Below are 24,404 nucleotides of genomic sequence, written 5' to 3'. Positions count from 1 at the left end.
ATATAGATAATGTTTATGTTATTATTTTCATTTTATCAAGGTAAGTAACTCTCCGTAGTGTTTTTTTTTTTTTAATTGGTGGTGTATATTTCGGTGCATTTTCTTTTTCGTTGGTTTTGATGTCATGGAGTAAATTTGTACAGGCAGGTAAGATTGACGGCCATGTTAGTAGGGAGTGTCAGTAAATGTTTGTGTGGTTGGCTCCTTTATTTGATTTGATTTGAATTTTATTTTAGTGGTTATCTGTTTAATATTTTTGTTGTTGTTGTTGTTGTTATTATTATTATGTTGTTGTTATACTACTGCTACAACTACTACTACTACTACTACTACTACTGCAACTACTACTGCTGCTGCTACTACTACTACTGCTACTACTACTACTGTTGATATGATCATTATTATTTATTATTACTATTCCTTCTCCTCTTCCTCCTCCTCCTCCTTCACAGACTTCCCATTAACTCAATATATCGGTTTATAATGTCATGCCGTAACTATTACTTTGATTATTTTCTCTTTCAGGTTACTCAATCGGGTAGCTTATAGATAAAGTATTTTAGAATGTGACTTTTCCTTTCCAGTATTTCCTATGAAATTTCCATGTCACTTTTTCTATGCTGCATGGTGGTTTTTCTAACTTTTTCCTGGAGGGTTTGGTGGTGGGGGGAGCCTTCTTGTTTTATTACCCTATCCTTCAGCATGTACAGTAGAGTTAGATCTTGGAGTCATAGTTTTCTCTGTAACAAGCAGCCTCGAAGGGACCATGAGGTTTGTTGCTGTTTGCTTTCCTATGTAATCCTCCTCCTCCTCCTCGTCCTACTACTGCTACTACTACTGCTATAACTACTACTGCTACTACCACCACCACTACTACTACCGTTGATATGATTATTATTATTATTATTATACCTGCTAGTGGTAGGTGGGGGCGCTCACCATCCACTCACTTAGTGTAGTGCTGCTTTGGGTGACTGCCCTTTCCTTTCTTTTGTCCCTCCTCTTCTGTCTTTCTTTCCTTCATTCTTTCGTCTTTCTTCTGCCTACGGGTCATTATACACTCCCTTTTCTGTCTTTCATTCATTCTTTCCTCTTCCTTTTGCCTATGGGTGCCTCTACACTGAGTGACAAGCCAAATGGTTTCCTGTACACCGGGAAACCATTTACTGCGCTGGGTGGTAACCATATAACCAAATTATGGCGCCTGGTGGTTTAGTGGGTAATTTAGGCGCTCTAGTCGGATTGAGCCTGTTCAGGTTTATATCCAAGGGGTGGTTGGGGTTTGTTGCTCACGTAGGCTAATGCCACTGAGGGATGAGTGAGGCTGGTCAATCTCATCTTAAATGTCAGGACCAACTTGCCTAACCCCGGGTTCCTTGTCTCCTCATGGGGCAACGCAGGATTGGATGATTGATGGATGGATTATTATTATTATTATTATTATTATTATTATTATTATTATTATTACTACTACTACTACTACTACTAGTTATTATTAATAATGATTACTTATGTTTTATTACTATTATTATTACTTAATATGATAATAATTATTAGCAGTATTACAGTATTATTATTATTGTTGTTGCTACTGCTACTACTTTTGATATTATAATTATTATTCATTATTATTAATATTTTTATTATTACTGCCACTCCCTCCTCCTCCTCCTCCTCCTCCTCCTCCTCCTACTACTACTACTACTACTACTACTACTACTACTACTACTTCTACTACTGTATCGTTTTGGGCTTCAGAGTTAATATTACAGATTTCGTCACCAATGTCCAGGCTGCCGGCAGTGACAGTGGAAGGTGGTACATGAACTGTTTTTATGTGATAGCAATTAAGCACAGCAAAGAGTATGTGATGGAAGGATAGCATACTCTATCGTTTAGCGAGGAATGAGAAAATCAGGACACAAGGATGACAGGGAAGTGTCGGATATACAGAAAGGATGAAAATATGGGCCAAGTTAAGGTGAAAAAACTATGCTCGAATGAAAATATGTGTGGTTCTGCCCCAAGACCTTATCGTGGTACTGGTCAGCTTTTTGTTTACCTGTGTCAGCTGGTGGGTCCTGTGAAGCGGTGTGGGTCCCCTTTCCCGCCAAATCAGCCTCTGTTTTGGTCTCCCCAGCCTCCTCACCCTCGCCCAGCCCCACCATACTCAGGGGACACAGAGACTCGGCCGATTCGAGGAGCGTGGTGCCTTGAGGGCTGAGCTGAAGGCTAAACTCAGACAATATTCCCTGGAGATATTCACTATACCCGAACTCATCCGAAAGTGAGGTGGTACTTGAGCCATTGACTGTTCTTTCTTCTGGCGATGTCGACATATTGGAGGTGCCTTCGAGTAAAAACGTTTGAAAATATAACATCTGTTACTGGATGATAAAGATACTTGTTTCTGGATGACAAATTAGCTGTTGGGTTGACATCGTAATCATCCTTATCACTGTCTCCTGGTGTGGTTAGGAAGCTTACAGTCACTCTCTCCTGAGTTATTTAGTTACTTTATCACACCTTACTGTTCTTTTCTGTGTTACATAAATTCTTCCAGTATCTCCATATTCTGTATAAATAACGTACTGAAAGATATTTACTAGCCTTATCCAAAAATAAATCGCCAAGGAAGAGGTGCTGAGGAGCTTCTTTAATCGTCAAGAATACGAACTATCACCTCCTGAAACATAACGTGTGGAGTATCGCGGAGGTCACTCATCTCTCTGCAGGATTTATTAAATGCTTTTCGTTTCACTTTGCTTCGTTTCTTGTCACCTCTCCACGAATTAATATAGCTCTCCAGATTGTTTACCCGAAATGTTCCTGGAAATACTTGTCGACATAGAGCCTTGTAAGCAAAAGACTGACACGTATATCCTCCCCTTCACATACGCAAGAGTCGGCGCCGAAAACGTATAGAGTGCACGGGATGCCAGGTGTAGAAGAATTTTGTTTATTTCACCTTTTCACCTCGACTTTATGGCTTTTGTTTCCACCAGGCCATCACCAGGAGAAGTGATTGATGTTATAACAGGCCTCTAAGCAGTGAATGTAGAGCAGTGAAAGCTATGGCAGAGCTCTAAATAGTGGATAGAGCAGTGACAATCAGTTTGAATTTACGTCTTTTAAGCCTAATTAAATCGTCACATGTAGTATATATTAAGCCAAAAACTGCACCATAGGTGTGGAGAGGGTTTGACCATAGAGCAATAGTGCCAGAGGGATATAGAAGTGCCACAGAAAATTCTTAAATAAACTGTAGATCAACAGAAATCCAGCAGCAACACTAACCTGTCCCTCCCCTCCCTCTCCTCCTCCGACGAACGTAACCTGCCCTTCAGGTTAAGGGGGCCACCACACCCCCCTCTCCCATCCAAAATATTGATTGACTGAAATGTTATTGTAAAGGTATAAAGAGTATATCTGCACTAAAAGGAGGTAGTGGGTCTTGCCACACACCTTCAGCAAGCATAGGTATACTAGTTTAGTCAAATTTTTCGGGAGCAATGTAGAAATGAAGGACCAAGTTAAACACATTGGTTTGTAGGCAGGCATAGCAATTTTGAATTATTTGTAGTGATCTAATATATTTTTTTTTACCTCAGGTGTACCCAGGATTCCGGAGGATTGATTGGTGAATGAATGGGGGTGTGACTCTTTCAGATGGACAAACTTTGGTTAGTATTTCATTGTTATTGTTTTCTGGCTTTCTGGACCCCATCTCACCCCAGCGTGTGATAGGAAAGGAGATCTGGATGATGATGATGATGATGGTGGTGGTGATGATGATGATAATGGTGATGATGATGATGATGATGAAGGTTAAATATTATATGAATGCATTCTCTGCCACTGCAGCGTGTTCACTCTGACCTGACAAAGATCTCAAGCTCCTTTCAGCTCTTGATGGCCAAATTCATACATTTAGTCGATGAACGATATTGTGAATCATTTTCTTGCTGCTTCACATTTCCCCCCAGTTATTTTGGTGTGGAGTGTGTAAAGGGAAATCCTCTTGAGATGGTTGGGCCATGTGGATAGGATGGAGAATGAAGGGTTGACTAGAAGAGTGTATGTGACTGAGGTGGACAGGGAGGAGGGGAGGGGAGACCAAGGATGAGATGGAGGAATGAAGTGTAGAGATATATGAGTGAGGAGAGGTGTGCGTTGAAAGGAGGGCAACAAAATGGCAGAGGACAGAGCGACGTGGATGCGATTTGTTTGCGGCCACCCCTTACGGGATTAAGGTGATAGCTGTATATAGAGAGAGAGAGAGTTTTTTTTTTTTAATCCATCAGTCACACGAATATGACATCCCCTAATGATTCCTGAGATTATTGAAGCTTACTGGATGCCATGGCGTGTGATTTGTTTTACTCTTTTCACTCTTATTTGGCCCAGATTTTCCTTTTCTAGCGGCTGATTTCACGTAGCTCAGTGGCAGAAAAAGTGATGTGGCCCTACATTATTTCCGTAGCACTTCTTCATGACTAGCATCATGTCTTAGCGTTAATTCATTGTTACATCTCGGCGTTCAAAATGGAGAGGTGGCAGTTTTAGGCCAAGTTAGAGTAAAAAGGGGATGATGAAATTATGTTACTGACGCCATACAACTGTTTCACTAATTTCTGTTTTTACTCTTGTGCCTTGTTGACCGTACATCTCTTAGTAAATAAGAGAGAGAGAGAGAGAGAGAGAGAAATGTTGTAAATTAATGGTTTCATCTGCTCTCATTTGAGTTCTCGGGTCGGTCAGACCAGTGGATTAAAGGCGGATAATATAATCTACCACAGGTATTTGGGAAAACAATTAAATCGACAACTATGTGAAACTAGGATAAAGACATCTAGGATACGTTATTCATAGGGGAACACTGATCTTTCCCCCCTTCGTCTGGGAACAAAAAACATTTTTCCTAAATATTTTTCCAGCTCGACTATACAAGTACTTTGTGTGTGTGTGTGTGTGTGTGTGTGTGTGTGTGTTTTCCCGAACACATACACACAGTTTTTTTGTTTTTACCATGGAAATTTTTTGCAGATAGTTAAACCTCCACCAAGACGTTTAGGCTGGGTGGGACACCCTAGCGGCAGTCCCCGAGGGTCGCGGCCAGCGTCGTAATGTTTCCTATGTTTCCTAGGAAGTGAAGTTTGAAAGTGGTAAACCTCTATCCATGCCAGTTTTTAGGCGGGGTGGGACCCCCAGGGACCACCCATCAAAAGGGGATGATACACTTCCACCCGGACCAGGTTTTAGGTACGTTAATTGGAACCCCCTGGTGTTGCCCAGTGGGGGGCGGGCAGTTTGCACGAATACTGGCCAGTGCAGAATATATTACAGAATAATGATAGGACAAAAGAGGAAACAAAAATCTGAAAACAAAGTACTTTTTATACCTTCAGTGAGCATATATCCGTTAATCAAACTGCATTTACCTCCCGGGGCACATTTCTAAAGGAGAAACTTGGGAGAACAAACGGATCCGTGGATATTTTCGTATGTCGTCTAAAGTTTGCACAGTGCTGTTTTGTTCTTATATGAAGCAAAAAGAAAAAAGAAAAAGAAAAAAAAAGAAAGGAAAGAAAAGCCTCAAGGACAATATTCACACATTAGTTCTGGAAAGGGAGAAATACCCACGGATCAGAATAAAACATCGACGCTACAGAATTGGGGAGAAAGGTGATAACTGTGCCCTTCAGTTGCGTGTGTGTGTGTGTGTGTGTGTGTGTGTGTGTGTGTGTGTGTGTGTGCTGCCTTGAAGATGATGCGAACACAGTAAAATATCCGTGGAAAAAATTCGTATAAAATAAATTCACGAACAGACTTGCCTAAATGTCTGTCGGAACGCACTGAACAGTATCAGAAATTTGAATGTAACTCCTCCCTCTCTCCGGGAAAAAAAAAAAAGATTACGCCCTCAAATTTGCTGCTTCCCTTGTCCATGTTCACCAAGGATTTTATATTTTAGGGATATGAATGGAAACCGGGCACCGCGGGTCGTATTAAAGGGGAAAATTGAGGCTTAGAAAAAGAAATACGGTATATATATTGTGTGCTGTGATGACCCGCGTGTAGTCAAAATGGGTATATAAACTCTCTCTCTCTCTCTCTCTCTCTCTCTCTCTCTCTCTCACTATCTACCTACGCGTTATGTACAGCCTTGTGAAAAAGTTCTTTGACACTTCTCTGCTGACTGTCTGATATTAAATGAAGTATATTTGTATGGTAGCAGTATGAAGCACAGAGGAAACGAATATGAGGTGGAAGGATACTCTCAGTCTGGGGAGGAATGAGAACTATGGAAGGCAGGAGACACACAATGCTGGCAGAGGATTGTCACCAACTTTTGCACATGACTGTACCTACGCATCAGACACCTACACTCAGCTCAGAAATGTGCAGTGAAGGATGCAGTTAAATACAGCAAAAAAAAAAAAAAAAAAAAAAAAAAAAAAATGCAATGGAGGACGTAGTTAAATGCAGCTAAAATGTTCAGTGAAGGATGCATTGAAAAAAAAAAAAAACGTGCAGTGAAGGATGCAGTTGAATACAGGAAAAAAAAAAAAATGCAGTGAAGGATAGAGTTAAATGCAGCTAAAAATGTTCAGTGAAGGATTCAGTTAAATTCAGAAAAAAAAAAAAAAAAAAAAAAAAGAACGGTGAAGGATGCATAACGAAGATCGCTCTTAGATTGTATTCAGCCTGGGGAAGGGATGGGTTTGGGTGTCGTCTTTGTTGAGTTGTGCATTTGAAGGTTTTCCCGCGCTTCCTTTTCCTCCTCCACCTCCTTGCCCTTGCGTCTTAACCACCTGCGATAGCGAAGCTGTCGTGTATCTGTTAGCACGATAATTTCGCAACCGCTCAACGTATCATCATATAATTTTACAGGTGCGCAGTATGGATGAAATTGGTGAAAGTAGGTCAAGGTCAAGATCATATTCCGAGCCACGCTAAATATGTATCGGCTCGTTGCTGGTGTGATTCCTCCCTTGGGGGGCTTCTGATTGATATTGTTGTTGTAGACTATAAAACATCGAACTGAAAGGGAAGGGACTCCATCTTAGATTGACAGGTCTGTGAACATGATGATAATAACGGCGATGATGCCTATTTGTTGCTATTATTATTATTTTTATGCAACAGTTCGTGATAACTTCCCACAAAACTAACCCTTACCCTTCAGTGAAAAGGCTGACGATTTAGCTTATAAAACTGCATCTAGATTCTCCTGATGTTAATACTGAATATTGCTATACTTTTGTCAGAAGTATGGTCAGCTCTCGTCTTAGTCATGATATTCCTAGACAGTTTCAAGGTAGCATAGAAAATGGCAGTAATGGCCCTCTTCACTATGTAAATTTGTCTCAGAAGACTCAGGTAACACATGGCCTAAGACGTGGACTTTATGTCGTTATGGGATTGAGACTTGGTTATAAATATTTCTGGGAATTCACCACAGATGACCCCGTACCTTGTGCAGTTTGTGGGGCACCAGCAGCACACACACTGCATCTCTGTCTATCTATTGCCAGACGCCATAATCCCATACGGGGTGGCCACAAACGAATCGCCTCCACGTCGCCCTGTCCCCCGCCATTTCACTGTCCTGCTCCCAGCTCACATCCCCCTCTCTCATATACCTCTCCACTCCATCCCTGTCTCATCCTTGGCCTCCCCCTCCCTCTCTCCCCCTCCACCTCACTCACATGCACTCTTCTCGTCAGTCTCTCACTCTCCATCCTCTCCACATGACCAAACCACCTCAGTGTGTTTCTCCCAACGCTTCCTGTCACATCCACATCCACACCACAACGTTCCTTCACATCCTCATTTGTTAGTCTGTCTCTCCATGTGACTCCACATGCTCCTCTCATATAACTCACTGCATCACTATATAATGGAATGTCCGCTTACTGAGAAATATAGAAACCCTCAACTTATACGCAGACTGAGCAAATCTCATGATTAATCAATGAAAATCTGCTACTTTCCGTTCTCCGTGATTATCCTGAATTTGTACCAGAGTTCTAGAAAGCACTACACTCATTACAGGTGTATTTGCACACAAATAGTTGCCATTCTTCAATTTGCCTTACATTTATCGGTAATTGCTACATTCATTACGTTACTCAATACTATGGATAATTTCGCCTATACACTTACGTCATAGACTACGCCCTTCCACAGCCAAGCCGTAGCCGCTAACAAATTTACCGGTACTATTCAAGCCAGTGTAAGAGTAAACACTAGAGTGCACCAGTGAAGGACATTGTGTAAAAATAAATAAAAGTAGTGAAGTTGAGAGAGAGGGGGGGGGTGAGGTGTCGTGTAGGTGGGCGTTTTTGTCATCACTCACCGACCCCACATGACCCAGTGATAAGGCGGTGCAGTGTCATCATCCCATGCAGGCTGTGGCAAATGCTGTTCTGCTTGTGCTTCTATACTGCCCTAGTGCTACTTCTCCACCCTGTATGTGATATGAATTCCTTTACATTTTATAGTATGTACTGTATGTTTATGCCAGGCGCCTTAATACCGTAAAGGGTGGCCACAAATAAATCGCCTCCATTTCGCCCTGTCCCCTGCCATTTCGCCGCCCTTCCCCCAGCTCACATCCCACCCTCTCATATACCTCTGCGCTCCATCCTTCTCCACCGTATCTACTAAGTGTATATTACTCCATTTCTGTTCGCTTAAGGGGTGTGTGGCAAGACCCCCCCCCCTTTTTTTTTCTTTTCTTTCTGTCTGCACGAATTTGCTTGACCCACCACTACCTCTTGTTTTATATGTACTCGGGTTAATAGTGGAGCTCAGGTATTTGTAGCGATGGTGTGGATGTAAATTGATATCTTACTCTCGCTTACCTTGAAATGAAGTACTTATATAATTTTCCTGCGTGGCAGTCATCTTTATCATTTTCCTGGTTAGTAGTTATCTTTTTCCTCCCTCGTTTTTCACATGGTATCATCGAGTTAAGGGGAGCTAAAGAATGCACCTTTTTAAGCCATTCAATCCGGTAACGCCTTTATTAATATATTTATTTATGGCTTCATGTAACCCCTCCAAATTAGAGAGGTTTGTCCTAAATAAATTAGTGTGTAGGTAGCAAGAAGAAAGCAAAACGCATTACCGTGCCCGCAGTGTAGTCTCAACACCGCGCCGTGACCGTGTCTGTGGGATTAACTCTCTCTCTCTCTCTCTCTCAAAAGCAAAATTTCTTCTATTCCATTTATGGGCAGAGAAATATGCCAAACCTCTCACCTTAGGAGTATCGGTCAGCAAAGCGTGAAATAGAGAAGGTTAAATGCTATTCTAACTTTTATTCGATTGTATTTCCATCTCCCCTCCTCAGGCATGGGAGTTACGATCAGATTACTTGCAACACCAGTGCTGAGTGGTGGGGTAGTCACATAGCAAAACAGCACACCCAGAACCCAGATTACTCCTTTTGATGCGGAGAGTCCGATGCTATTTCAACCCTCCAGCCTAAGGACGCCGTTTTTATTTTATTTTAGTTATCTTAGATGATTCTCCTCAGCTTTGGAGAAAATTTTCGAACTGGAGGGATGAATATAGGCTTACTGTCCTTCTGCCTATCTATTGCCAGACGCCTTAATCCCGTAAGGGGATGCCACAAACAAATCGCCTCCATGTCGCTGTCCCCCGCCGTTCCTATGCCCTGCTCCCAACTCACACACCCCTCTCTCATATGCCTCTCTACTCCATTCCTCCATCTCATCCTTGGCCTCCCCCTCCCTCTCCCCCCCTCACATACACTCTCCTCGTCAGTCTCTCACTCTCCATCCTCTCCACATGGCCAAACCACCTTAATGTGTTGCTCCTAACGCTTCCTATGACATCCACGCCACAGCACTCCTTCACTTCCTCATTTGTCTGTCTCTTCATGTGACTCCACATGTGTCTCTCAAATAACTCACTTCCACTGCTCTCACTCTTGACTTCTGTCCCTCCAACATGGTCCAAGCTTCACTTCCATACGTTAGAGTTGGTATACTGTCATGTAGTAGCTTTTTCACTTCAGTGCTCACTTCACTGTTTCTTATCGTTGGTTTCAAGGAACCAGCAACCTTTCTTCCCTGCTGCACCCAAGCACTTCGCCCTCTAAACTTCCATCCATACTCTTCACATTACCCAAGTACTTAAACGCACTCAAATTCTGTATTTCCTCCCCATCCAATCTCACTGTACATTCACTGACTTCACCTCTCTCGAAGACCGTCACTTTACTCTTCCCTACATTCACCTTTAGATTCAGTTTCTTACACACTCTCCCAAACTCATCCACCAAGCCTTGCAGCTCCCCTTCGTCTTCACTTACCAACACAGTATCATCTGCAGACAACAGTACAGGGGGTTTCCAAACACTGCCTTCTCTCACTAGGGCCACTCCAGCATACACTGCCCTACCTTGTATGTCTTTTATAACCCCATCCATGTACAGATTGAACAACCATGGAGACATGACGCATCCTTATTTCAATCCAACCTTCATATAGAAAAATTCACCCAGTTCACTATCCACACGCACAGCAGCCTTAGCACCGTCATACTCTTCGCGGCCTTTAACAACTTCCCATCTACTCCATATATTCTTAATACTTTCCACAGTCCTTGTCTATCCACCCTGTCATATACTTTCTCCAAATCCATGAAGGCTGCAGCATACAACTTCTCTCCCTTCTCTAGAAACTTACTGTCTTTGTTAACCTAAATAAACTAATCTGATAGCGGTACACCTAAGACGATAGTAAAGGGGTTAAGGGTAGATGATGATGATCAGAAACATGGGAAGAGTGGATGGGGCTGGACAGGCTTGCACTTTATTGCAGGCTGCAGAAATTCATGGGAAAAAAAAAAATCAAATATCATTGGGAGTGGATGAAAAGCACATCAGACGTCGGTCGTTTGTATACAGAATCGCAGATTTCTTGTGCCGTAACAACAAACATGGGGCTGATGTGGGCCAGGCTTGCTTTCTTTGCTGGAATTGTTTTCTTGTTCCATGCGGGATATTCTGCAGCACAGCGTGAGTATCAGTGGAATATAGAACGTAACAGTGAGTAGAATCAAAGGTGGTTTCATTACTTTGACCGTAATTAGCTATAGACTTTCGACCACCTCGCGTTTGGTCGTCATTGGCTCACGGGTATTATACTATGTTGGAAACCTATGGTAACTAAGAATTTTTGCTGCAGATTTGATGATTGGTGAATCCATGTGTTATGAATTACAAGCGTAGGATGCTTAGGATCATTAACTACCGTAAATAGGAAATGTCTCTAGTTGGGTGCTGTTGCTCTGCAAGTAATTTTATATCAAAAAGCCACCATTGGATGGGCTGGGGAAAGAGTGTGTGATGTTGGTGCGTGATATCCAGTGTCTCTGTAATATTTTTTTAGGTTTTGGCTGCCTTTGGTGGAGTCTGTACAGTATGTGAAGTGTGTACAGTAAATGTCTTTGATAAAGATATACTGTTCAGAAAATATTAGTTTTGCAGCTCCACAGTTAGTTTCTTTGTATGTGTATTTTTTTTAACCATTGATCATCCAAAAATCAGTTTTACTTTTCAGACAAAATTTGTTTTTTTATTAACACAAATTTGTTTAAATAAACTTGATGCCAGGTGATGATTAAAGGCAGCCAGGTGTAATTGCATTCTTTCATTACAAAGTACGATAAGTAAAGTAAGAATGTTAGTACCGGTACTGATTTTCCAAGGATTTTGTTAGTTGGATCTGCACTTTGTTCTCTTACCAATGTTATTGTCATTAGGTTAAAGTTACCATTAGTTAGGTGCGGTTGGGTCAGTGTTGGGTGAAAATCTCGGAGAGCTCTCATGTACTATATACATTTTACAATTGAACTTATATTGTATATCAGTAATATATATATATATATCACAAGTGATCCGTTTAGGAAGTTGCGGAAATTTGTAATATTGAAGATATACGGTAAATGTAGTGCTGCCTACTTCTTCCTTAGCCTTTATCATTCTTTTTCTGTGCCTGCCCTCCTCTCTTCCTATTTCTCCCATCTTTCCTGTCACTACTTCATGCTTTTCTTTCCGTTACAGGTGGCATTACATTGAGTGACAAACCAAATGGTTTCCTGTAAGTCAAGAAACCATTTACAACGCTGGGTGGTAACCATATAACCAAACCATACTTGCTCCCTACGTGTCAAGTGGGTTGGTGGAGGGTTAGTGCCCCTCCCTGTAAAACAAATAACTCGGAGTCAAATGGCCACCCCGTACGGGATTATGGCGTCTGGCAATAGATAGATAGATAGAAGATATAAATGATAAAACCTTGTCAGTTTCACGTGCAAATGACGGCAAATGGCTGCCCATATAGATTGGTTTTCAGGCAGATTCGGCCATAAGGTTTAGTCGTCACATGTTTGATTATAATTCACCTAACCTAACCTGAGCCAACCTACTATAACCAAGCTTTATATACTTATTGTAACCTACCAGTATTTTAACGTAGACCAGAGCATCTTGGGAGATGAATGAGTTTTGGGCTGAATTGAACTGTTGACCCCCAAACGACACCACCACTGCTGTAAATATCCTACCCTTGCTGCACTTAGTATCAGAAAAGTTATTTCTATGGAATTTGGGTGTCATAAATGAATTTTAAAAATATTAAATCTTCATGTAAAATTATAAACATTTGTTAATGGGAGCTCTCCAAGACTTTGTCCCCGTGTTGTTCAGAATGTTGACGTATGTAATGTGTAACAGTGTGTGATCCATTTACAGCTTTGTCTTGTGTAGCCTGTAATATATTAATGTGATTGCTAGGATTACAAGCAGTGTTTCAGTATTGTGAGTGTACCGGGTATGTGAACAAGTGTTTTAAAGCAAAATTCATTATGTGTAGGACATATGAAGGTTTTTGTGAAGGAACCCTAGGGAATGGTTAACTTTTGCCTTGATGCTCTGCATGTGTGTGGTCCACCTAATGTCTGCTTGAAGTTGGGCACTCTGTCTATCTATATCAAGACATGTTAATCCCATTAGGGGTGGCCACAAATAAATCACTTCCATGTCACCCTGTCCTTGACCATCAAGACTACCTTGTCTTCAATGCACACCTTCTGCTCATATATCACTGCACCGCGTCCCTTTATCTCATCCTTGGTCTCCCTCTTAGACATCCAGATACAGTACTGTACTTAACATTTTGAGCCCACAGATGTCTTAAACTGGAGGGATAAGATGTAGCTGTAGTAAACCCCTTCAATACTACAGTATATTCCATTCCTTAAGTTGAATAATATCATCGGGTAGTTGTAGGAATAAAATCACATCATCCAGATTGAGATGGTTAATTGTTGGGAGTGTGATGAGGATGGTGTATATGGGATGTAAATATTTTGTTTGGCAGCATAGAATTTTTAAGTTGACATTGCAGTATATCTTTCCATTATTCATACAATTTTTTTTTTTTACTGATTTCAGTCAAATAACTAGTTATATATATATATATATATATATATATATATATATATATATATATATATATATATATATATATATATATATATATATATATATATATATATATATATATATACACACTGTACTTATCTTAGACCTAACTTGGGCATCCATGCTATTGCTGACCAGTAGTTGATCAGTTATCGAGAGCAAAGGCTTAGAATATCGAAACTAATTAATATCAGTCCATGACTCCCACCAGTGTACAATGATTAGCTGGACCAGTAGTTGGTAGCAACCTGGCCTATGTGAGCTGACATTAGTTGGAGCCTATTCAGTTCAGTTAAAATTCTTATTGTCTTGCCTACAGTGTACAAAGTTTGCAACCAAGTCATAGAAGAAAGGTATATTAAATGTGAAACTGCTTAAAGTACAGGCACTACAGAACTGTACTACACTTATCTGTGCCCGAGCAGTTAACTTTATCTTTTTTCCTTTTGCCATCTTACTAAAATATTGTAATTCTTTCCATTTGTCCTCAGCCTTTTCAGCTCCAAATTGTGTATCCCACAGCTCTTCCCACGTTTACACTGCAGATTTCTTTGCTCTGTCTTTGTAGTGTCTCTGTATGGATTACTTTTCCATGCTTATTATCATTCTCTTCTAGGTTTCTTATATCATCACTTTTATTTCGTATCATGCACATGGTTTCCTGTTTTTTTCGTAATGCATAGTAACATCTTCATTCATTCCTCTTCTCTCTCATTTATGGTTACACCTGTATCATTATGCATTGCCTTTCTTTTTACATGTTTTTAACTACTTTTTAAATCATATAACTACTTTCCTGTTTTCTCTCATGCCTTTCATCTCATCATTCAACATTACATTATACCTTACTTCTATATCCTTATCTTCATTGATTATATATGGGATGGGCAGTATGGCCTCTCAGAACCCAGTACTGTACCCCCTTCAACCATACTTGGCCTAGGATTTTGTCTTTTTGCAGCTGAGGAAGAAGACAATGTTAGCGCTCTGCATATAATTCATAGCAGTTTTCCATAACTAGCATCTTAGTTTAGTACTGTATTAATCTATTGTACTACTCATCATTCAAGATGGAAAGATAGCAGTTTTTAAGTCAAGTGAGAGTAATAGCTGTATAATTGCCCATGATTCAGATTTTTTAACTGTTTTGAGGAGGGAACTTTTGAAAAGTTATTACCTTTGCCAGTAAACATTCACTGGGCTCCCTTCAAGCCTACCTGTGCATGTACTGTATTGGGAAGGAGTTATTGGGTGGCATAATGAAGGATATTAAAAGTTGTCTCAGATTTACCTGCCTGCCATGTTCTATTTGGCTGGGAATTATTAACCATGGATTGCGCAATTACCTTTTTTTATCCCACCCTGTGGTGTGCAATTTTTTATTTTTTATTTTTATTTTTATTTTTTTTATAAACTTGAAGATAAAACATCCAGGACATCATCTGTGAAAAAAAAAAAAACTCTCTCCGTCTTTGTGTAGCGCCATGCATAAGTGTGCATAGGGGTGTAGTTAGTGGTGATGCACAGCCACAGGAAGGTTAGCACGGTCTGAGCTGTAGCTCGCAACACAACGCTACCCAGCCTGAGATGTGGCTCGCAGTCCATGGGTTAAGTACAGTAATATTATATTTTCAGGTGTAATACCCTGAATAGTACAGTATTACACTATTATTGTATTAGTAACTTAATATAGCAGGGTATATACCTTGACTTCATGCCTTGATGAACGTTTTTCTTTGCAGATCGAGCCTACATGCGAGTCACAGAGCAGGAGTTCACAGGCCTTCCAACTGATGTAAGTACTGTACCTGAATGAAAATTTTGATGGTTTTGTAGTATTTGTACCAAAGCAGCTGCTACCTCTGTCTTTTTTTCACATTTCCAGGCCTCTTGACTGATAACTGATTGAGTGCAGTGGATGTATTTTGCATTTTTTGTAGAAAATACAGTACAGTAAAAGTCCTCTCATTCGGCATCTTCAGTACCAAGCAAGTGCAGAAAGAAAAGAAACTGCTGGATGACCAGGAAAGCCTGCCAAAAAGTTTCTGGCAATCATTGTCGGTCACCCCCATGCAATCACAGTGTCTAGCAAACATTATTGGTCAACCCTCAGCACTAAATATTTAATACAGAGTAAGCAACTTATATTTAAAGCATTTAATGATACAACGCACATGAACTTACCTTAACGTAGATGCATTAGATATGTACACCGTAAAATAGCACGACAAAGTTTCCAAACTTTCAAAAGGTCCCGCTCACAAAGCCAGACGCTCACGAGTCATGATGGCCGACGGCGCATGCAGTGTTGGCAAGCAGAAATCTTACAGAAGCACTAAGCTCAACTTAAAAACGTGGAGAGCTATAGGTGAACTTCTCAAATTTTTGTGCTAAATTGGACTTCAAAATGCACTAGATACAGAAGAAAATCTAATATTTAATGACACTAAATTATTATGAAAAGCGCTAGATCTAGCGTCAATAAAGCCAAATTGGCAACTATGGGCTCACGGATAACAGTGGCGAGCCGTTGACTCCATCACAGGTGCTGATTGGTTCAGCCTATATGCAGGAAGAGCAGAGAACTTTCATAATGGAGCTATTTATGAAAACCACTGAAAGACCGAAAATACCGTAAGACCAGGTGCCAAATGAGAGGACTTTTACGGTATATAAATTTTCTAGGGTAGTGTTTACCCACCTAGGTGTGACTGATAACATGCGTGTAATAAGAGGAGTGTGATGCATTAAGGTGTTCTCATCATACCTTGGTGATTGTTTAGAATTTGCTTCAATGGAAATTACATGTCTTTCTGTTTCTGTTAAGTTCTATTGTATTGTTGATGAACACACTCATTATTAAACATGTGTATGTTCATCATCATTTCTTCCATCTGTCCATCATCTGATATCTATTTGCCCCATCAGGACTGTATGGCATTTCCTAAGTGTGATACAGGACCACTTGTTTATAGAGCATCTTCAGAGTAGGAGCCTTCATTCCTTTGTTACCAAGAGCATCCTGGTATTAAGGATGGGCTTTCTGAGCCTCCTTGCTCCCAAGGTGGAAATATAGACCTGTTAGTTACATCTCTGTTATGCCTTCTTATTATGCAGCTTACTTTTCTGTTGTTTACAAATGATAGAGTATACTTGCTAGGTTTTTTGGGTACCTGGTAATGCTTGAGGAGGAAGCCATGTAGGTGGTTGCACTTAAGACGTAGTGACTCTTTGACATAGTGAAGCTCTACAAATTCTCACAGGCAACATGTAGGTGAGTTCAGTGTTTCTCCTGCATCAGATACGCTAACAACCTGCCGACAGACTATTGTAATTTTTTGTTTTCACACTGTGGTATATGAAAATTACAATCGTGCCCGCTGTTTGTGCAGTTGTATTCAGCTTCAAAACATTAATAATGAACCCTACCGACCTGAATTTCTTGTATATGTTTAGAGCAAGTGCATACAACAACAAAGAAAAACTTGTGCAAGCTTGCAGTGCAGTGAAGAAAAGTACATCCTAATTGATTAATACTTACCTCTTAGTGGAACATATTACGTAGTGTTATAAAAAGATTTGTTTACTGTTTCTTAGAGAGGATACTTAATTTGTGCCAGAACTATGTTTGAATCTGAAAAAATGTCAGTTGTGCTGGTACGTGGGACACCAGGGCATGCCGGTGTGGATGTGGAGGGTCTGGACCGCTCCATGGACCAGTACTCTGCCATCTTGGACACCCTTGGCTTTACCATGGGTGAGGGTGGCCTGGTCATCAAGAAGCCGGGCTCATACGGTAACTGCGACACCTTGAGTGGCAGCACCCGGGTCTTGGTGCTGCAGCCGTACATGTATCCCACTGATGTGCTCAACACCCTCAGGGATGTCGGGTTTAAGATCATCACATCAGCAGCACTCACTTCAGGTGCTATTGTTTGGACCCTGGAAAAGCACTAGACAAGGATATTTTCCTCCTTGTAGCCTCATGTTTTACTATAGTTTGATAGGGTGAGAATTTTGTTACTGTATGATATGGTAAGAATTTTGTTACTGTATATGTAGAAACAGCAGTTTGCCTTAATGCCATAATAATGTAAGAAGTTCATTCAGTATTGGTTATAAATAATCATAGAAATATTTATTGATGCAGGGGTACACTGACCATGCTGGTTACCTGTTACCACTTACAGCACTAGCAGTCTCAATTTGCTCTGGCTGAGGAGAGAAGAGATGGAACTGGGATTTCTTCCACGTCTGTTGATTAAGATTTTTAAGGGGATCATAGTGTCTTGCTCTTCCCCTCACTGTATGGCTTCCTGAAGAAACAGGGTTACATTTATTTTAATGAGTATGCTGTGAAGGCCTTGGTGCTGCATGGAATTATGATTGTGGAGGCTACAAGAGGATTGTTTGAAAGTGTATTAGTGCACATTCACTTACGAGTGTTAGACTTTGGGTTGGCATGAGTATAACAAATCAAGAATTAAAACAGTGAAAATAGGAGTATTGAGGAATGTGTGTGGAGTTCATAGAGTGGATAGAAGAAGTTAAAGCATGTTTCGTGAAAGTTGTGGAGTAAGGAAGTCTGTTGATAATAGTGTACAGTAGAAGAGAGTGTGCATAGATGATATGAACATTTGGAAGGAATGGATATAGACAGGGTTATGAAAAGAGTATATGTAAAGGAATTCGAAAGTGAGAGGAGGCATGGTAGACCAAAAAGAAGATGGATGGATTTGGTAAATAAGTGTGTGATATACTAGGGAACTGAGAGGAGATTCAGTGAGTTGATTGGATGAGTTTCATACGGAACACATGGCAGTGGTGTAATAACTCCATTTTAGGCATAGGACCTTACCTGGGTATCACCCAGTCAGTCACTCCCTGAGGATTTTAACATGCATTGTACAGTATGTCACTCTAGCTGAGCACTGTATGGTGTCACTTCTGTCTAGTACTTCTTTCTTTATTGAACCTGATAGTTGATAGAATGATTATCTGGCAGGTGCACTGTATATGGAGTGCATATGTAAAGGAAAAGTAATTTGCATATAGTTAGGCCTTTAGGGTGGGGGCTTGATCAGTACTTAATATGCTGATGATAGTTCTCCCACTTTCATATTTTATCTTTCCCTGTTTTCATACCCAACATCACCCCATCCATAGGTGGGAAGAGTGAATGATGATGATATATACAGTACTGTATAAATATTTTCAAGTGTTTTTGTGTCTTTTACCTTATATTTAATTGCAGATAAGTGTACAAGGACTCCTGAGTCTTCTTTTGGCTATGTATGGTATTCTACACATTGCTGGTGACTTCAAAGAGATTCGAGCAAATGTTCAGCTTCAGAATAAGTGAGTTCTCCTTAATATACTGTACAGTGATCCCTTGGTTATGGCGCATAATTGGTACCCCACTAAGTGCATGATAACAAAAGCCCGGAACTCATGGGATTTACCCTGTTTGTTAATGGACACTCCACTTGTAAAACCAAGTTTTCTCTTTTGCAACAGTTTAGACCCACTAAATGCATACGGGTACTTACTGTTATGTTATCAGAAACACGTGTAGGCATGGTTAGGTTAGTATAAAAATATGAAAAGGGACACGATAAGGAAGAAACATGTACCATATAGAGACCTGAAATGGGCCTGAGGTAGGGGGTTATGACACTGAGGGATGGAAAGTTGGTGGTCTCCACCACCTGGGATTAGCTCCTTGAATAGGGCCTCATCGTTGAATCCCTCAAAGCCATCAGAAACCATGGATTTTGCACCATCATTGTTGGCATAAACCAGCTCAGGTGTGCAGTAACAAAGTTTTTTTGCCAAAAATTGTGCAGTAATGGCAGGAGAGCAGGTTTTCATTTTGCAGTGATAGCAAAAACTGCTGTAACCAACTGTGCAATAATCCAAGGGATTACTGTATCAATAAGATGCTTTGATTAATTATTATTGTTATATGAATCTGAGGTTGATTTATAGTATAGCCTGTATTTCTTTAGGCTTGGTACTTCTGGGGTGTAGTATTATTAACTAACCACATTTTTCATACATAATTTTTTGTTTAAAAGAAAAAAAAAAAAAATGTAAAAATGCCTTTAGCCAGATCAGATATTTGCTTCCTAGGATGGTGTGATTAATTGTTTGGTACTCAGTTTTTGAGGGAATACCGTAGCAGTAGTAGTAGTAGTAATGATGGTAGTATTAGCCATAGTAGTAGTACAGGGTAGTAGTAGTAGTAGTAGTAATATGGTGGTGGTAGTAGTAGTAGTAATACAGTAGTAGTAGTAGCAGTATAATAGAAGTACCGGTAATAGTAGATGCTGTAGTAGCAGCAATGCCAGGCTTATCTTTATGTGAAAACAGTGGACTGCATCCTGAAGTTGCCCTTGTGCAATCCACGATCCTCCTTTTGGGGGATGGGGAAGTGATTGGTTGATGTTTGATATAACTGGACAGCTCCACCACCTGGCTATATCAGTGCCACCACATAAAGGCATCGCTCTCCAACACCACAAATTACTAAAATACAAAAGCTGTGTTCATTGCAGTCCATTAAGTCCTATAACAGTGGATGGGAGATTGTAGCTGGGATATAGCTTCTCAGAATTAAGTTTCATTTTAACCTTAGTTGAGCCTTTTTTTTTTTTTTTTCCACTTGATTCTTGCTATTTAAAGATAGATTTTTTTGTTAACTGGAGTAGTTACGGTAGGTATAGCGTTCATTAACCTATGCACAGATAAAAGCATAGCCGATGAAATAAGAATTGGGCTGGAGGACTCTGATGGTATCCGAAATTACCAGTATTGCTTGCAAGGTTCCTAAAAAGTTAATGTAATGTCATCTGACTATGCCTGAAACAGCTATGTCCTCTAGATGTTGTCACAGCTAAGCTGTGTATGGGATCCTAAGCAAAATAATAATATCAGCTGTGGGAAAGACCATTGGGCTTGTTTCAGTAGTCATCGTCTGTGGCATCAGATTATTTTAATGTCAAAGATGCACTGATAATTTTTTGCTTGGCTACATCCAGAGTTGAACAAAATCATGTAGATAGCATGATTAAAATGAAAAAAGTGTCAGTGTACTGAAGGGACTAATGTTTGCATCCCTCCACAGGTCTTGGGAGACAGTAGGCAACAGACCAACTTTTTACACATTTGCTCACAGAGGACGAGCACTGAGTCCAAACTATTCTCCTCCCAAGATGAAATCATCCCTTGAGGAATCTCTCACCCCCCAGCACTCCCATCAAGCGTAATGAACTGTAGGCTGCTCTTTGATTTCTCTAGTCTTATGTCTTGTTCTTCATACTGATCTAGTTATTTGTTTAACTGTTGATTGGTTGTAAGAAAATGTCTGGTTCATTTTTGACAAGTGGATAAGAATGGGTTGTAAGGGAAAACAGGAAAGAGGTCAAATTCTTGATTCCTCTAATGTTTAAGGCTATACAGAGCCCATCTTCATACCATAATCTCTTATGGTACGCTGTGTGTATCCTGAAACATTAGGGGAATGTAGAACTGAAACTCTTTCCTGATTTCCCCTTGATCCATTCTTACTCATTTTTAAGAAAAGCTGCCCTGATCATTCTTATTCAACACATTTAAGTAACTACAGTGTAATTAGCAGAAAAGTAAGCTATGCCTTCCTTGATAAGCATGTTGGCTCTGTAAAATTTGTATTAACAGGAAAGAAGAAGGCAGTTTTGTTAGATAAGTGTACTGAGTATGAAACTGAATAATGGTGATAAATTCCTTCAGTTATCACACACAAAGTGATCATCACAGAACTTCATAACTAACCATAACAAGAGCTCCAGATGACTGTTTTCTCAGACATTCACTTAAGATTAATTGCATTGTCATAGTTGCATTGTTTTAACAATACAGTAAAACAGATTTTCATTAATACCCATTTCCATGAGTTGTTATGGTCATAATTTTTAAGTTAATGCACTGGAAGTGTGTTATTGACAGATCGGAATAGATATGCATCAGTACAAGAAAGCAAAGGGAATTGTGGTTTGACAGTATGTTATTTCATTTATACACAGCCATATTTGAGCTTTCTATAAATCTAATTGAGACTTCCGTGTAACTTATAATTTTGCCTAGGGTTTGTTATTTGTAATGACCAAGCTTCAGGATTATTTTTGTTATAATTGTGATATTGCTGTACAACAGTATACAGTATATTATTTTCCAGTGAGGATGTTTGTTTGTATTCTGTATTTGTATCATTGTTTACATTAGGGTGCTAGTAGAAGTTGTTGTTCCTTAGGCAGTCTGGCTGAACAGCCCAGAGTCCATAAGGAAGGCCACGGCCGAGATCGGGTAATTCAGTACCCAATGAAAGTAATATTGCCCACTAGTTGGAACCTCTGAATGTGAGCGAGTTCATCCAGTAACCAAATACTCGCCTGTCTGGCAGTTGTGTGTGAGAAGAGTGAGGTTACAGGATGAGAGTTGTGGAAGCTAATGATCCATGGTGTCCTTTATTTATTGACCTTTACCCTGCTCCTTCCATTCCCATCTGTCTTACACACAGTTACCAGATAGGTGAGTGTCTTGGTTACTTTGTCGGTAGAGCGCTTGTCTCATATTTAGAGGTTTGAACTTGTGAGTGTATAATACGGAACTTTCTTGGGTGTACGGTCAAATACTAAAATCCTTTCGCCTCTCCTGCCACTTTATCATTGCTGGAATCATACCGTAGATGTTGGAATGGCACATGGTGAACAAAGGTGCATATTATCACCCATGGATGGATGATAATATGCGTCTCAGTTCAGTATATCACATTAAGCATCTGTGAATCCAGCAGTGAATGAGAGGCAGGAAAGATGTACAGACTGTAGTAGTTGACTGTACATATATATTTTTTGCCACCACTTTAATACTGAACTGGACATAGTAACTTTTTTACCGAAAGTCATTAGCAAATCAACTAGCAGCAAACAGTCCAGTATTTTGTTAGTAAAATTTATTTCACCTAACATTGTTTGTAGGCATTTTAACATCTGTAGAACATCAGTGGTGGTCAATTGGCATGTAGAACATGGTTCTTCAGGTAATAACTACTACTTTTTACAAGGTGAGGAACAGATCTGCATCCTAAGTTATATTCAAGCTCTTTATTTCAGGGAGGTATAATCTAATACTTAGTACTTCATCCTTTGTAGTAATGGCATATTCAGGAGGCTCTGTGTATGAATGTGTTTTTGAAGTCCTTCTCTTGTCACTACAAACTAGAACAATCATTGTGGTTTCCGATTTATTGTGAATACTGTCGTGGCTGAGTTTGTTGCCATATTGTGTGACCATTCTCGAGAGCAACCTTTCCTTCCAGTTACCCATGGCTGGCATGACAAATTTTTCTTTTCTTAATTGGGTACAGTAACATATATTCCACAGTGTGTGTTCACCCACTACTTCACCACAAGATGCCGAACATACTGGGGGTATTATTTGGTAATTAGAAATGCATTACAAGCACAGATAATGACAGTTATTAATTAAAAAAGAAAAGCATAAAATGTTTATACCACTTTAATTTTTTGTAAATATTGAGGATCGTATGTATTTCAGTCACCCAAATAAATCTTATATGTGTATCATATTTTGCGGCATTTCATCCCAAACTGATATTTTTAGACATTTGGTATGATAATGTATAACAAAGTCATTGATGTAGGTTATTTGTCTTTTGACCACAGGCTTCCCTCTGAATGTGAAGCTAATGGACTGTTGGCTGAAATTGCCTTACTCCTTTTGGGGAGTAGGGAGGGAGTTGAGGAACATCTGTATAATTAGTACTATATGAGCACAGCCATGTAAAATGGTTTTTTATCGTCATCATCATCTCTGATACCTTGCTTCCTCGTGGGGATCCCCAAGCAATGGATGGTTATGATATTTGCTTCCAGGCTGCCTTATCTTCACACACCTCTCTCACTCTCTTAGACACTCCTCTTTGTCATCCATCTCTTTCACCAGTATAGTAAACTGATGCACTCTCATGCCATGTAAGGTGTGCCTCTATCTACACAGCCCTTGATCTCATTTGCATAGACTCTGGTTTATCAGTGTACCGTCTTTATATGCCTGTACCATCTCAGAGTTTTCCTTTTTGTCCACTCAGTTATTAAGAAGCAGTTACAGCCACAAGAAAAAGTATTGTAAGTATTACTATTTTGTAATAAAGTATGGTAATTATGCGGACAAAGCATACAATATTATACACTTCTGAACTGTATTTGGATTACATAAGTAGTATTAACATTATCAACATTTAAGGCACTGGACATGAGCGGTACATCGATGTGTTTACAGAAATCGACCTTGGTTCAGATATTTTAATGTATTGACCAGTTTATTAATTGAATTCTGCAGTAGAGAAATTGATACTGAAGTCAGTGGTGTAGTATAAAGACAAAATATTATGGAACATTACATTCTGTACTTAAACCCCTTCAACATGGATGCATCTTTTTCATTTTTATTTTTATTTCCTAACATACTAGATAGAAGAATTCAGCTTATATAAGATGTTTCTCTACTGTAGAGGTTAGCAATCTCAGTACAGTTGGTCCTGTGTATTTGTAGTGATTAGGGAACATATACTCTCCTATAATAATAAAAGAAAATCCAAGGTCCCCCCCCCCCAATTAATCCTTGCAGTTGTAATTTGACTGTGTGGTTGCATAATTAACCTTATCATATGTCTGAATCTCCTTGTTTAAATTGTAATTTTGGATGATTTAATGGACTCTTGAATCATCCCAAAGTACACCTGAAACTATGTTTATATTGAGATGGTCAATAACTAACTGAAGCATCAGTATGTAGGGGCCAACTGTAGTCCCCTCTGCCC

General features: G+C 39.9%; 1 protein-coding gene across 1 annotated transcript; it reads left to right on the top strand.

The window, feature by feature from the left end:
* Nucleotides 1-10,928: 10,928 nt before the first annotated feature.
* EMC5 (ER membrane protein complex subunit 5) lies at nucleotides 10,929-24,323 on the top strand. Its single transcript, XM_080269898.1, has 4 exons — nucleotides 10,929-11,053; nucleotides 15,265-15,317; nucleotides 18,777-18,880; nucleotides 20,649-24,323. The coding sequence occupies exons 1-4, from the start codon at nucleotides 10,975-10,977 to the stop codon at nucleotides 20,788-20,790; spliced, it is 378 nt and encodes a 125-aa protein (XP_080126024.1). The 5' UTR covers nucleotides 10,929-10,974; the 3' UTR covers nucleotides 20,791-24,323.
* The last annotated feature ends 81 nt before the right edge of the window (nucleotides 24,324-24,404 follow it).

The sequence above is a fragment of the Coenobita brevimanus genome, chromosome 38, assembly GCF_032717465.1.
Source record: "Coenobita brevimanus isolate Jiangsu-jjx chromosome 38, ASM3271746v2, whole genome shotgun sequence".
Classification (NCBI taxonomy): domain Eukaryota; kingdom Metazoa; phylum Arthropoda; class Malacostraca; order Decapoda; family Coenobitidae; genus Coenobita; species Coenobita brevimanus.
Note: the sequence above shows the minus strand (reverse complement) of the source record. Positions and strands in the feature narration are given on the sequence as shown.